The sequence below is a fragment of the Diadema antillarum genome, unplaced genomic scaffold (genome assembly GCF_040938485.1).
Source record: "Diadema antillarum isolate AM-2024a unplaced genomic scaffold, OU_Dant_1.0 scf00000044, whole genome shotgun sequence".
Taxonomy (NCBI): Eukaryota; Metazoa; Echinodermata; class Echinoidea; order Diadematoida; family Diadematidae; genus Diadema; species Diadema antillarum.
In genome coordinates this window covers 147,012-162,897 of record NW_027270933.1, presented here as the reverse complement: position 1 = coordinate 162,897, position 15,886 = coordinate 147,012, and the positions used below count along the sequence as shown (strand labels likewise).

General features: G+C 40.8%; 1 protein-coding gene across 1 annotated transcript; it reads right to left on the bottom strand.

The window, feature by feature from the left end:
* Positions 1-489: 489 nt before the first annotated feature.
* Positions 490-4,375, bottom strand: LOC139713592 (sulfotransferase 1C4-like). The gene is made up of 5 exons (XM_071625303.1): positions 4,212-4,375; positions 2,838-2,955; positions 2,292-2,389; positions 1,387-1,570; positions 490-599 (listed from the first exon to the last, which is right to left on the bottom strand). Exons 1-5 carry the CDS (start codon positions 4,368-4,370, stop codon positions 490-492), a joined length of 669 nt encoding a protein of 222 aa, XP_071481404.1. The 5' UTR covers positions 4,371-4,375.
* Between the last annotated feature and the right edge of the window lie 11,511 nt (positions 4,376-15,886).

Genomic DNA, 15,886 nt, shown 5'->3' with positions numbered 1-15,886 from the left:
AAAGAAAAGAAAATTTCTACAATTTTTGTTATTTATTACTTTCTCTCTTATTTCATTTGATTTAGATTTGTGATAAGATGTTTTATTTTCCTCCAGTATTTTTAGACTTCATTGATCATTTGGGCTTTAAAGATATCATAGAGATCAAAGGTTTATTTTTGCAAGTTAATTCATGTTTCGTTTTGTGTGAAATGTGTTGTTTGTTCTTAATGTTCTATGTGTGGGAGAGCACATACGCATGAATGACAACTTGTTCAGTTTTGCAATTTTTACTTTTGTGCCCTGGAAGAGAAAAACAAAAGTGTTCATTCATGCGAGAAGTTCTCCTTTTCGTTGACCTACCAGGTTGATAGCCAGTTAAATTACCTTTAATACGGTATATAATACATCAGCTGTCAGCCAAATATTCTATGAGAAATATAAAATTGAAAAAGCGTTTACTTTCTTTCTTTTTTTTTTTTGCTGAGTGTATTTACTGTTGCGCATTATTCACTCGAAAGAAATCGGAATATTTGTTTCCGCCATCTCTCTCCTGTACCATTCATCGAAAATCTCATTCTCGGCTACAGTGAAGCGACTCTTCCATTGAGCGACTTGGCCTGTAAGATAAGACACATGTTAAAAAACAAAGTGAAGAAATCAAGACGAGGAACACCGGAAAATTTCATTTAAAAATTTAACAATTTAAATTCTATTTTTATAGAAAGCTAACGGACACTAGTTTCATCATGTTTTTACAACAAAAAAAAGAACTATGAATCGTGCTATGTATACAACATATGAGGCCATAATATCAGTGCATCATAACCCCACATAGTCAAAAGGAATTACTTTTCTCAAGCTCATTAGCTTATCTGTATGACTTTCTGTTTGTTTGATATAATTTCAACTTGTAGAGTCATCTTCAAGATCATGAAATATGATTGCAATTTTTAGTTTTATTCTTTGAGTAAACTGTGTTATTTGATTTAGTTGTGTTTAGAAGAAGACACTAGATAAGTTTTTTATAACAATGTCATTGCAGATGTTGAATTTCCAATTTGTTTTCTGTGTCACTTTTGTTTGGCCCCTGAAAACATACTGCACAACTTCTGGTATACGATTTCCTTATTAATGATAAGCATCATCGGCAGCAGCAGTAGCAGCATCATTATCAGTATAACATTTAAGTGTTATCATTATTATTTTATTATCATTATCATGATCATGATCATCATCTTTATTGTTATTGTTATCATTGTTATCATTATTATATGATAACAATAAAGATAATAAAAATCCTCTCTGGCGATAGAATGTTGAAGGCTCATTCAAATTATTACCCCGGTCATTATAATACGTGACAAATTTTAGACAGTCAGAAACAGAGATTTTTTAAACAAATACCTTTGTTCAGGAAGGGGAGGAGACCACTAGCTTTTGTGAGATAAAACAATCCAGATTCCGCCATTTTCCGGTAGGTAGCTTTCATTTCAGACATGGTACTGCTCTCAACAACCCGTTGTAGAGCTTCCTTCGATAGAGGGCGCCCAATGTGTTCCGCGATCGCTGCGATTCCTAACGTTGGATCCTGATGAAATTTAATCACGGTGATATAATCATACAAGTGCATCAGGCTCACGAAAGGGGACGGCACAAACAAAGCACGACCAATGAGAAAATTTGGAGACAAAGATTTGACCGGAAACAGTCGAAATTTAACAAACTGTATGAAGTCGATTCATGTGACTGGAAGTCTACATGGCGTTGTACAGTGTATAAACAAGGAGTAATAACACGAAAGCTACAAGGAAGTATGATAATTGATCACACAAAAAAAACACATAAAACCCTCAAAAATATGTGTACTATAACCCAAAACTTTTTCATAAAACTTCAATGAAACGGACCACTGATTATCCAATCAAAATGTGTTAATTCTATCCGAGGAAAATCACCAATTGTGAAGGAAATTCAAAGAAAACGAGTAATTTTAGATCATTCAGTTTACTATTCTATAAAGGTAGAGGAGAGACATTTATTCATAATCTATATCAAAGCTGCTACATTTCCTTGCACATAAAATGTCTCCGAAAATATAGTTGAAAGCTCGTGTGTTTTATGCTTGTACACTGTATATAGACACGGTAGAGAAATGAGAATCTAACTCAAGATAATACTTAGCATCACGTGCTATCAATTTTGCTCATCGCTTTAGACAAGCATGAAGATAATAACCATTATGAATGGATCCAACGATCGTAACGGCCTTGAATCGTGAAACGTAAAACGCTCGACGTGTAATATTGTACCTTCAAAATGTCCTCGTAGTGAACGAAAAGCAAGTTCTCCTCCTCACGAATGTCCCAGAAGTCTTTGACATGGTCTGGCCAAGAACCCCATGCCATTTCTAAATAGAGAAAATTGTTTTCATCGAAATCACAATCCACTGGAGATTCCGCGATTAAATTGGATATTGGGTTTTGTTCACTAATTCTCGGACTTGACCCACTCATAATTACTAACTAAAAACAGGCAAAAACTGAAATGGCGAGCAAGATATTTCAAATTTAGGATGAAGAGTTTCCTGTCTCCAAGCACATGTCAAATGCAAGTATTTCTATTCGGAAATACGGAGTAAAGTCCCCCTTAGTGTGTTTTTTGTTTTTTGTTTGATTTTTGTTTTCTACTTACTTTGATTACTTGCTATCTTACGTATATAAATACATAGGCATATTAACCACCTATATTCAGATTACACACTTATCGTCTAACACTGTAAATATATTATTTCACTATTTTGAACGGAAAAATTGGTATAAACATTACAACATAATAAGATGTTCAGAAATGCTTACCTCCGGCTAGAAATTGCTGGAAGTTCTCTTCCCATGTCATAGGCATAAAGTCCATGTGTGAAAGAAAGTTGTACCATGAGGTCATAACGTCCTTTGGATTGCGCACGAGGTATACTGCCTGCAGTGAAAAACATTATTCTATAGCCGCTGCTTTATTGCAAAAACAAACAAACAAACAAACAAACAAAAAACAAACAAACAAAAATTGTACCAAGATTCAGACCAAATCTGTTTACAGGTAAAACATTAAATCTCAGAAGGTCTCACGGTTCCTCTTCCATCAGGCCATTATTTCGAATTTGCTTGCAATACACCAAGGTTCTACCAAGAAACTTGAATGACTGGAGCGGTCTTCCTAGATTAAAATATGTTTGGGAGTATTTTGAGATCATAAGCTGAAAAAAAAAATACTAGACCAGACTTTTGTAACTAAGATAAATTTCCCGTTCAGTAGTGGGAAGGAAGAACGGTAAATGATGAGTACGTGGCGATCGAAAGGTGCAGTAGCCTCCCCCCCCCCAAAAAAAAAAAAATAAATACAATCGGATTTTCGCATTGATAACTGCATGTCAGTATGATTGATCTGTCTAAATGCTTATACTTCATGTTCTTAAAATATAATATCCTAGCTTTTTTTTTGCAGAAAATCCCATTCAATTTCATTTGATTTGGTTACAGAGAAATTGGGATTGTTGTAAAGCATGTCATGGGTGTGATTCTTCCAAATTTAGCACTTGGATGCTCTTGGAACTGCATAACACAATGGACAGAACTTTGAGGGAATTATTGGATTTCTGACATGCTCTACAAAATTCCTTATTTCTCTTTGACCACTGAAGCAAATCGCATGGGGTTTTCTGTAAAATGTATTAAGTTATAGTTTCATACCCTGAAATTATATCTGGATTGATTTACCATTTTTAATGTCATCAATGCAAAGATTCCCGTTGTATTTTTCTCTCTTTTTTTTTTGGGGGGGGGGGGGGGAGGGGATATACGGTATACGGACATACGCAATGCAATATTCACTCAGTTCGTGTGATGTATATGCTGCAGTTGCTGTACTGGTCCGATGTTATTGTAATCGATGTATTTGGTTATAAGATATCACGTACCGACCGCGATTAGTGATGCAGAAACTCTCAGATTGCAATACTGCTGACGTACCTTTAAAGTAACATTTCGCATTTTGTCGTTAGGTAGTATACCGAAATGATTATAGAATCAGACATTTCTGCAGTCGTGTTATAGTAACTATGTTCTTCCTTTGAGCAAAGGCGTTACTTTGAGAGTCTTTGTTCTTGATAGCCAGCGATATGTGACTGTTTTATGATCAGCGAGTTTTTGTCTTTTTCAACTGTCAACCTCTAATACCTTGGTTTTTTTCATCAGGTCTTTTGGCAGACGATTGAGCCTAAGGTGGGTGAGGATGACCCTCGGTGAGGGCGCTTCCTCGATCGTCTTCAAAAAAGGCGTCATGTCCATTTTCACTGTGTCCAGTTCGTCCAGAGTACGCGGGAAAGTCTGATCCATGTTAATCATCTCCGCGGCAGATGAATGTAAAGTTCTGTTGACCTTTCCGGGATAACCATCGTTCAAGATAAGGGAGACAATTTCAATCATCCAGTGAGTTCCTTTAAACAGAAAGAGAGATAGAGAGAGAGAGAGAGAGAGAGAGAGAGAAACACACTCAAAGTGTTTTAGTTGACAATGTATTATGTTACATATTATACAGTCATAATCCGTTATTGGACGTATTGCTAGCGTATAGTCTCAGCGCCTTCCCTCCCAGTAAAATCAGAAGGCACACACACACACGCACACACACACACACACACACACACACACACACAAATTCGAGACATTTTGTATTAAACAGCCAAAGTCATAAATAAGGACTGTAGTGTTCAGTTTCGCTTGTCAATCAAGAAGCCAGATTTTCCCTTACAAAGTAGTTAAATTACGGTGTTACTATTTTTTATTTCTCGCCCTTCAAATTAGTCACAGCACCGCAAAATATTTATAACTCGACAAAGACGTTAATCATTCCGCAAAGTCTCGTGTTTGGAAAGTATTCGCCTTGTTTTATGATTGTGTATCAATTGTATTATATGGTCCTGTTTCAGATAAATGGCAAAGTTTGAAAATGACTACTTACTGAACTATAGAAAATAAGTACAAAGTCGTATACCCTTTTCCTTTGCTGGTTTGCAAGGGCAACAAAAGTGCTGCCTCCAAAAGCATAACAAACTTCTGTGGTCAATCCATCTCCTTACCAGGGAGGCATATGTGGTCCAAAATTGTCATTCTTCCGGGAAAAATTTTGCAAGGTTTTAGGGTAATCAATATTATGTATTGAAGCTTTCCAAAATTAAAATCTTATTATAGCTGTTGTAGAAGAAGAAGAGGAGTCAAACTAAATACCTATCACCATTGAAACACTACAAAATACCATATGTACGTTATATGACACTACCTTTGAATTAGTGCTGCGAACGTGACATTTTCCGTCAATAATTTAGAGTCTTATAGAATCAGTGCTTAGAGTAAGGAAATTCGCATTGAGAGCATCAAAATCATTGTTGAATGCATGGACATTGTGTAGATTTGCATGTAGCAGTTATGTTGGTATAACCCATGCTTTAAAAGAACACATGCCAAAATGCGTTTTTGTTAACAATTTTCCGTTAACTTTTTGTAACGTCCGAAACAAATTTTAAATTGAGATGATTAGTACCGAAAAATGTAAACGAACAGTTTTCACCATTTCTAAATCACCGCTTGTATCATCAAATATTTCTGTGAAAATGAGGAAAGTGTTCGTTTTTTGATGAAAATTTTCTGTGAATTTTCCGTTTTCCGATGACACATGTCACGTACCAAACAGTATGTCACATTCGAAACATATACATGATGACTTCCAAGTCAGGTTCTCTACTAACAGATTTACCAAACAAATAGGTGTTTGTCTGACTTTCATCACAACACACTGGTTATATGTATGCATGAATTATGTCAGCTCAGGTTTATTTGTACATTTTGCAGCACAAAAAAAAAAGAAGTAAACAAACTGTGTTTCGGACGTGACGTGTTAAAAACCCATTTAGGCAAATGAACTAGATACAGCAATATACATTTGTCCACTCATTTTTCTTGTATCATTATTATCTACAGGGTACAAGATATAGAATGAACCACAACTAACATTACTGTATGGACCTGTATACTGGCCCACAAGACACAAGTATGCCTAAAATAAACATTATAGGATTGGGATAACTGAGTGTTATTCACTAACTCATCCACGGAGTGAAAATGGGGAGTAGAGTTTCAAAATACATGTATGTGTATTATGTTCAGTATGCAACTCATATTTGATATCTTTTTACATCATCTCTCTGCAGTTAGACAAAGTCTTGCTAGTTTGAAAAGCAACAGATGTTTGTATTGTAGTAAAATAGTGTTTCGGACGTGACACATCATAGTGTAACAAAATTGACCTAAAGCAAGGACCATGCCTAGTGTTACCCCTTCCAGAGAAATGGAACTCCCAGAGAACAGACCTACTTTGTTGTACATGTATGCTCCCTGAGCACAAGCTACGAGGTAGTAGTGTTTGTGTGAATAAGTGTGTGTGTGTGTGTGTGTACGAGAGAGGGGTATCCTCCTTGTGCATGGCAATGATGTTGGGGGTAGGCAGGGACCACCTCCCTGGTGTACACTGTAGGGCTGTGTACGCCCAAGATTATGTAACTAGCTAGGTAGTGAGAGAGAGGGAGGGAGAGAGTGACAGAAAGAAAGAGAGAGAGGGGATAAAAGTTTGGACGGTCAGTATAAAAGTCCGAGTAGATGGAGAGAGGAGAGAGTCTGATTTTGGTGCTGGTAGAGGAAACTAATCTCCAGTGGACAAGTTTGTCTTTGTGCTGATCCTTGCCTGAATAAAGTCAACAGCGAACGGTATGTACTTGTCTTGCGACCTACTTTATTAAGTCTCTTCTGAGATGACTTGGGTATTGGTGATGGTGATTTGAGTACATGACTGTGTGAGTGGCATGATTGTCATGAATTTGCTGTGCGAGTTAAAACAAAAGGAGTGCCTCTTCAGCCATATATTTTGGCAAGCAACCCAGGCAGATTGTACATCGTGTTTTGCTCGGGATAGTGTGCTTGTATGATTAAAGCATTTAGGCACAATTCTTTCACAACACAAAAATACGTTACAAATGGTGGCAGCGGTGGGATTGATTTAATTTGGCATCGTTTTAACTCTCGTCAGCATCTTCCGTGCAACTTGCAGCGTACATGTTATGCCATGGTAGTAAGCTATTCAAACTCAGAAGTGACGCAAACATTTGCTCAAAACTGAAGTTACCTCATGACAGTGACCTATCCAGACTCAGAAGTGATGCAAACACTTGCTCATAACTGACGTGAAGATGGACTAACTGATGCCTAGTGTGCTCAAAATAGTCCCTCACATGTAGTAACTCAAATGTACTCTCTTGAATTTTGAGAAAGGGCCTGACTTATGAGCACTCAAGAGTCCTCATGAGCACTCATGAGAAGCAGGTTAGAATGCATCTTTATGCAATTGATATATATGCTCATGGCAGTGCATTAATAATCAACTAAAAGTCCGGTTATTCGCAGCTAGAAAATATGCCTTGTCTCAGTGATTGACGCAATTGTATTGCTCAAGTCAAAATATGATGACAAAGGGGTATATACATGGAGTGAGGAAGAGTGGTACTCAGTCATATACACTGTCCGTGAGTAAACGGAATGGTCAAGATAGAGCTCACGAGCACCCAAGAGCAAAGTGAACTCACGAGCAGTCACGAGCAAAGTGAACTCACGAGCAGTCACGAGCAAAGTGAACTCACGAGCACTCACGAGCACTCACGAGCAAAGTGAAGTCATGAGCGCTCCTGAGCATTGTTGTTCATGCCTGAGTGTGTTATATGAGGTACAATAGAGTTTCATATCTGTGTATAATCAATCAGTTTGATATTGGATTGTTAAAAACTAGTTGGCGAGTCTAGTGTAAGTTTGCCTGAATTGTTATGAATCTACTGTGATAAAGAGACAGACGGAAAGAAAATGGAACGTTCTGGAGAAAAGGTCGTGGAGATGGAGAGAGAGCTATCTCGGTTGAGGGAAGCATTGAACCGTTCTAGGATGGAGGTGGAATTGTTGGAATGGGAAAAGTCCCAATCTGAAACCCCAGAAAAAGAACGGCAGGGAAATGCAGCAAATCCTCATCCAGGGAAAAGCCATAATACTTCTCCTGACACAGAAAAACCAGAGTCTTTCCATGAAGTTGATTCTGAAGTAGCTTTCAAAGTCTTACATCCACCAAATGCGAACAGTGACATTGGCTCTACACAAGTAGGACAACCAAAGGTGCCGACAAATCCAACCACACATTCCACCCCAAACATGATGTATGATATCATGTCCACTCCTCTTGCCCCAAAAGTTAGATTAACTGCTGGCATGGCAGACATTGGAAGTGTGCCAACTACAGGGAGATATGAAATGTCTAACCCTACAGGCCATATGAAGGGGTATCATGAGGCTGCAGGCACAAAGATAGACGGAATGAGGCCAGCCTTCAATTACCATGCAAACCCGGACACCAATTACCAAGGAAGACGGGAAAGACCATTGATAATACCGGATAAGTTTCAAGGTCAAACCTCATGGAGCGAATACATGCAGCATTTTGAAGCATGTAGAGAGGTTAACGGCTGGGACAACCGCGAGTCAGCCATATACCTAGCTGCCAGTTTGCAAGGAAAAGCGCTCCGTGCAATAAGTGACCTCCCCCCAAGCCTTAAGAATTCCTATAGAGACTTGACAAGACTCCTCGGACAAAGGTTCGGGCCCAGCCTACAAGCCGAGAACTATCTGGCAGAGCTGCGTCACAGGAGACAGCGACAAGGGGAGACAATACAGGAGTTGGGTCAAGCGATCCACGAACTCTCGGTCAGGGCGTACCCAGAAATCCCTCCAGTCTCAAGGGAGAGACTGGAGAAGAATCATTTCATTGACGCCGTGGAAAGCCAATCGATCCGAGAGGCTATACATAGATCACGTCAGGCATCATTGGATGACGCAATCAGGGCTGCCATAGAAACAGAAAACTTCGAGAGGATTGAAAAGCAGAGGAGAAGTGAGCATGGTACTGGTAAGCCTGGGAGATATACCCGTGGCATCGAACATGAAACAGACCAGCGCTTACAACAAATTGAAACGGTCCTTACCCAGCAAGCAAAACAGATGGGTATGCTGACAAACCTGCTAGTACAAAGAGAGAAAGAAGCTAAGGCTTCATCAGCATCTAATGGACCTCATCACAATGAAAGGGGAGGGCAATTCCCACAGAAAGAAACAAGAAAATGCTATGGCTGTGGCAAAGTTGGTCATCTAAAGCCTAATTGCTGGTTCTCCAAGAGGAAGGATAGCAATAAGGGAAACGACCGGCAGCCGACCGAAGGGTCCGCGGAAAAGCTGTCAGAGACAAAGGATCCGCCGAAATCAAAACCGAGCAACAAGGAATCAAATGCACAGTAAGCGATACAGTCATCACAATCCCAAATCTTGGTGCAGAGGCAAAACATGGGCTTTATGTGACAGGAAAATTGCGCTCAATGGAGTGTAAATTTCTTGTTGACACTGGCTCTACAGACACAATAATCAACTCAAGCGTCTATCACCTCCTTGAAAATGAACGCAAACCACAGTTGATGAGCCCCACTGTAAAACTCCTTCAAGTTGATGGTACTCCACTATCAGTTCTAGGTGCTGCCTGGATGGAAGTCAACATTGGAAGAACTACACAGTTGGTGAAAGTGATTTTTGCCGATATCAAAGGCCAAGCAATCCTTGGCATGGACTTTCTCCTCCCAACAGGAGGAAGTTTAGATTTTAGGACATTATCTCTGAACATCAACGGGGAACGAATCCAGTGCTCCAACTCTGTCGGAAGACCCTTTGTTGCGAGGATAGTGACAGTGCGACAAATCACAGTGCCTCCTGGGCACGAGGCTATCGTTCCCGTGAGGATAGCTGATCGTCATGAAGGGATTGGCGGCCCAGCACTTATCGAGCCAGTAGAGGGAGGAGGAGAACTGGCGTTAAAAGGACTGGTGCTTGGCAGGACACTTGTCGATGCTGGAACAGATGTTGTTCCAATGAGGGTCCTAAACCCCCATGACGAAGAACTTGAAATTCCAGCAGGAATCACAGCGGGAACAATAACCTCTGCCGAAATAGAGGATGATGCGTCAAAGGAGACAACACAAACTAACGATCTCCCACGACATTTACAAGACTTATACGTCAGAAGCAAGGTGAATCTAGAACCAAAACACCACGATACTCTGAGGCAGTGTTTGATTGAATATGCTGATGTATTCTCAACCTCCTCCCTAGATATCGGTCGCACTGACATAGTCCAGCATACCATCAAAACTGGAGACGCACACCCAATAAAACAAAAAGCAAGAAGACATCCATTCTCTCACCGACAAGAGATTGACAAACAGGTGCAAGACCTCCTAGAAAGAGGAGTGATAGAGCCTTCAGATAGCCCCTGGGCATCTAACATCGTCCTGGTCAAAAAGAAAGATGGATCCAGAAGACTCTGCGTGGACTATCGAGACCTCAATGAGGTAAGCATCAAAGATGCATATCCGATACCCAGAATTGATGAAACCCTGGACGCTTTAGGCTCCGCAAAGTGGTTTTCAACCCTTGATCTATCGGCCGGATATTGGCAGGTTGCACTTGATGAAGACGCGCAAGAAAAATCCTCCTTCATTGCACGCAATGGCCTCTACAAATGGAAAGTTATGCCATTTGGGCTAACAAATGCGCCAGCAACATTCGAACGACTAATGGAGAAGGTAATGAGGGGTCTTCAGTTTGAAATCCTACTCATTTACCTTGATGATGTGATTGTCTTTGGAAGGACAGTCGAGGAGGAAATCAAACGTCTCTCCCTAACCTTCTCACGGCTAAGAGGCGCGAACCTAAAGCTGAAGCCAAGTAAGTGCCAGCTCTTCCAGAAATCCGTCCTCTACTTGGGACACATTGTCTCATCAGAAGGAGTGTCAACTGACCCAGATAAGGTGAAGTCGATAAGAGCGTGGCCAAGACCAAGCTGCAAGAAGGATGTCAGGAGTTTTCTTGGACTTGCCTCCTATTACCGAAGATTTGTCAAAGGCTTTGCAGAGATTGCATCTCCACTGCACGCACTTAGCGCTAAGTCAGCCAAATTTCTTTGGGACGATAAGTGCGAGGAAGCTTTCAATGAGCTCAAACAGCGACTTCAGTCGACACCCATACTGACATTCCCGACTCAAAACGACGCCTTCGTGCTCGACACCGACGCTAGTGCAGATGCAATGGGGGCAGTGCTTTCCCAACTGCAAAATGGGGAAGAGAAAGTCCTGGCCTACTTCAGTAAGCGTTTCAGCAGGGCTGAAAGAAACTACTGTGTCACGCGTCAAGAACTGCTTGCTCTGGTATCTGCGTTGAAACACTTCAGACAGTACCTGTATGGCCGTACAGTAAAAGTGCGAACCGATCACGCATCACTGAAGTGGTTGTTGAACTTCAAAGATCCAGAGGGACAGCTTGCGCGATGGCTTGAACGTCTCACTGAATATGACTTGAAAATCGAACATCGTCCTGGACGAAAACATGCGAATGCTGATGGCCTGTCACGTCAACAGTGCAAACAGTGTGGTAGGAGAGATGAAGCTCCAGTAGCTACCAGTAAGCCTGATGAGGAAGACTTGTCCAAGGATGGGTCTACAGTCCACATCAGAGGTATAGGGGCTCAATCTACGTTGACACACACACAACTGCGTGACATGCAATTAGCAGATGATACGATTGCATGGATTCTCTCTGCGAAAGAGAAGGAAGATCCACGACCTGAGTGGAGAAGTATATCACACGAGTCAGCAGCAAGGAAGACATATTGGTCCCAATGGAACCAATTGGAAGTCCATGATGGTGTGCTGTTTAGACGTTGGGAGGCTGACGATGGAAAGTCGGTCACGAGGCAATTGGTATTGCCAGAGAAAATGAGAAAAGACGTCATAACAGGCACTCATGGGGGACCCTTGGGGGGTCATTTAGGGTTGAGAAAAACCCTGGCCAAAGTGAAGGCAAGGTTCTTTTGGCCGAAGATGACTGCTGACGTGCGATCACATCTCCGAATGTGTAACCTTTGTGAAAGGAGAAAATCCCCATCCAAGAAACGGAAAGCACCATTGCAACAGTACAGAGTAGGGGCAACCATGGAACGGGTAGCAATAGACCTCATGGGCCCATTTCCTAAAAGCGACTCAGGAAATCAATGGATATTGGTGGTTGGCGAGTACAATACTCGCTGGATGGAAGCCTATGGACTTCCGGACGCTAGGGCTGAAACTGTTGCAAGGAAATTGGTGGACGAATTTATTTGCCGTTTTGGGGTTCCTCACGAATTACACACAGATCAAGGATCCAACTTTGAATCAAACCTTTTCAAAGAGGTATGTAACATCCTCCACATCAGAAAAACAAGAACTACAGCGTATAACCCAAAGTCTGATGGGTTAGTGGAGAGGTTTAATAAAACGCTGATTAACATCATCTCCATGATGATGGAAGAAGACAACACAAGGAACTGGGATGAAAAGCTGGCATGCGCAACCAGTGCATATCGGGCTTGCCCACAGGAATCAACTGGCGAGTCACCCAATATGATGATGTTGGGTAGAGAATTAAGTCTCCCCATCGACCTGGAAATGCCATCAGTGTCTGATGATGAGGACCAGGGAGAAGTGGAAGGTGACTTTGCCCAACAGCTACGGTGGCGCATACAGGCCGCTCACCATCGTGCCCAGCAATGCCTAAGCAAGAAAGCTAGACATCAGAAAACGGAATACGATCGACACACCCAGAAGGTAGGACTAAGGGAGAATGACTTTGTGTGGCTTCATGACCCTGCAAAGAAGAAGGGAGTTTCACCAAAGTTTCAATTACGATGGAAGGGTCCATTCCTAATCGTGACGAAACTGTCCGATGTCATATTTCGTATTCAGAGGTCTCCCAAATCAAAACCCCTAGTAGTACACTGTGACAGGCTAAAGCCATATTGTGGGGAGAATTTAACCCCCTGGACATGGAAAAAACCAGAAGATATTGTCATCTTGGATCCCTTGAATGACAAGGCGAACACAAATGAGGAAGTCCAGGGAAGTCACACTCAGGAACCTCCTGGAGTGGAAAGGTCCCCAACTGACAGCAACCCACCGTCTCACGACGAGAATCATGCTCAAATTCCAGCCTCCTCCTCAAAACCCCAAATGAACAGCCCCTCAGAAGACAATGCTGGAACACTGGGAAAGAAAAGCCATAGGTATCCCACACGCACCAGAAAACGTCCAGCTTATCTAGGTCAACATTCCAATTCATATTTCAACCACTATTGAAATATCCTCTCTATTCACAGACACAATGCCGAGGCATGGACGAGATACCGTGTACTGCCGGGACTGTGGGCGGAGATGCGTAAACAACACTGATCTCCAGCGCCATATACAGGATAGACACCGACAGCGGACCTATGCCTGCAGGCGATGCAATTACATTAGCAGCCGCTCCTCCAATCTGGCGCGACATTATCGGACTCAGCATCCCAGCCTTCCCCCACCAATCAAGCCAATAACCTCAACCGTTAATGAAGCGCCAGAACCAACGACCAACCTATCAAAGGCACCCACCAATGATAGACATGCAGCAACTGTGCAACTTCCACCCAACATTCTGGTTAAGCCGTCACCCCCCGATGAGACTCAGCCTGGACCTGTTCCACCAGTCACCAATGCCACTACTGTGTTCGGAAGCCCAATGGTCTCCCTCTATGCGTCCCCGACTCCCTCACCATCGCCCCCCAAAATGACCGGAAAGCCCCTTTCCATGTTAATCCAATCTTTAGAAGAAGAAGAAGAAGAAGAAGAAGACAACGACAACTCATCCGATAGCGACGACGAGGAGAAAGACGAGCAACTTGAGAACTCAGAGGAGGGAAAGAAAGTTGAGGGCAATATTCTTGTTTCGGTTGTAGAAAGACGAATTATTAAGTATTTTTCTCGCGGGAAGCTAATTAAGAACTTTGACACTACAGATTCTTATGTCAAATCGGTACCGAAAGAATGGGATCAAAAGGTTACACCAGATTACGGTTTGAAGACAGAATGATTTTAACATGTTTATTCAGGAGTTGCTCGCTCTTCTTCTTAGATTGTTTAACCCCTTCTCCACCTCCTAAGTCTTCACTACTGTCTTATCCTAGTTCTTTTCTCCGCTTCTCTTCCTGACTCCAATATTTCTCTGTGCTTTTTCTGTATCAACTTAATTCTTCAAATAGGAGTAAGAATAAAGGGAAGTTCTGTTTGTTAAATGATAATTTTCAGCTTCCACTAGTTGCACGTAATCTCGTGGAACATTCAAGACAACTCTAATTGAAGGAGATAAAAGTCACATAATTGTCTTCATAAATGGATAATTCTAACTCAGGTTAGGAAGTGTATGCTTTTGAGTTATTCCCTCCTTCATGATCATTGCCAAAGATTTGTTCATTATCCAGTGTGTTTGCTGAATCTTGACATCATTCACCTTGCCAGTGTGTGCAAAAGTTATGTACTATATGTCTATGTATTTATATAAACAACAATAATATAGGAAAGCCTAAACTGCAGTACTCTCCTGTCGCGAAGGGTTTTTGGAAATGTTTCAAAAATATGTTATTGGACATGTAAATTGTCTTTAGGATGCGATACACATTCCTTGCCATAGTATATTTTTGCCACATATATATTTTCTATTATCAAGTGACTTTCTATCAAAGAAGCGGATGATAAACTGTGAAACAAATTGCTGCAGTTTAATGAAGTTTTATGTACGTATGTCGAATTGTGAACGCTTTACAGTTTATGAATTTTACATGTAGCCGAAAGGACATTCCTTAACGTGCGTTGTGCCTTGAGTTTCTTACCATTTTGTACTTTTATACTATTGTATTCAAGCATCATGTCAGGTATAAGTCTACCTCACAGTTTTTAACGGCATAAGTCTGCCTTGAAAGTAGTACATAAGACATAAGTCTGTCTATGTTTATAGTTTTGTATAAAAAGTATGTATATAGTTTTTTTTATTTGTTTTTAACGTCTGTTTGACAAAGCGGAATATATTCTAGTTTACGTTTGAGGTATACCATTACTCCTGTGGATGAGTAATGTCCACAGCTTTTGTCATGGGATCGCATTCAAATGTTTAAAGTTTGTTCACATTTTTTATGACAGAATACATGTTTTTCTACATTTAAAGAAAACGAAGTTAATTCTCAAACATTCACAAATGTATGCAGTTGACCGACATCTGAAAATGATATTGTTGGACTTGTGTATAGAGCTGCATCATATATTTTTCAAAACATGCTCCAACCGATTACGAGAAGTTATCCTTAAAGTATGATGTTGAAATTGGCAGGACAGTCTACTTGGATAGTACAAAATTTGTATTATCAAAAATTTTGCTTATGTTTATTTCAATTGCATGTTTTATGTTATATTTTTTGTAGAAGAATATTAGTCAAAAGATGAGAAGGTGAACGAAACTGTGTTGAGATTACTGTAGTCATGCGACATGTCTGCAGCACCAATGCCTAACATAAAAGGTGTAGGCATGATAAGTGTTATTCGTATAATTTGGATATGTTTTACCAGGCTTGTGTTTTTTTTTCTTTCGTTACGTTAGTTACTGTGTTTATTCATAGGTTAGAAGTAGTTTGTTTAAAAAATTATATTACCGTCCAATTTTGTTTGTTATTCATGGAATCGTTTGAAACGAGGACGTTTCAAGCTGGGTAGGGAGTTGTGTAACAAAATTGACCTAAAGCAAGGACCATGCCTAGTGTTACCCCTTCCAGAGAAATGGAACTCCCAGAGAACAGACCTACTTTGTTGTACATGTATGCTCCCTGAGCA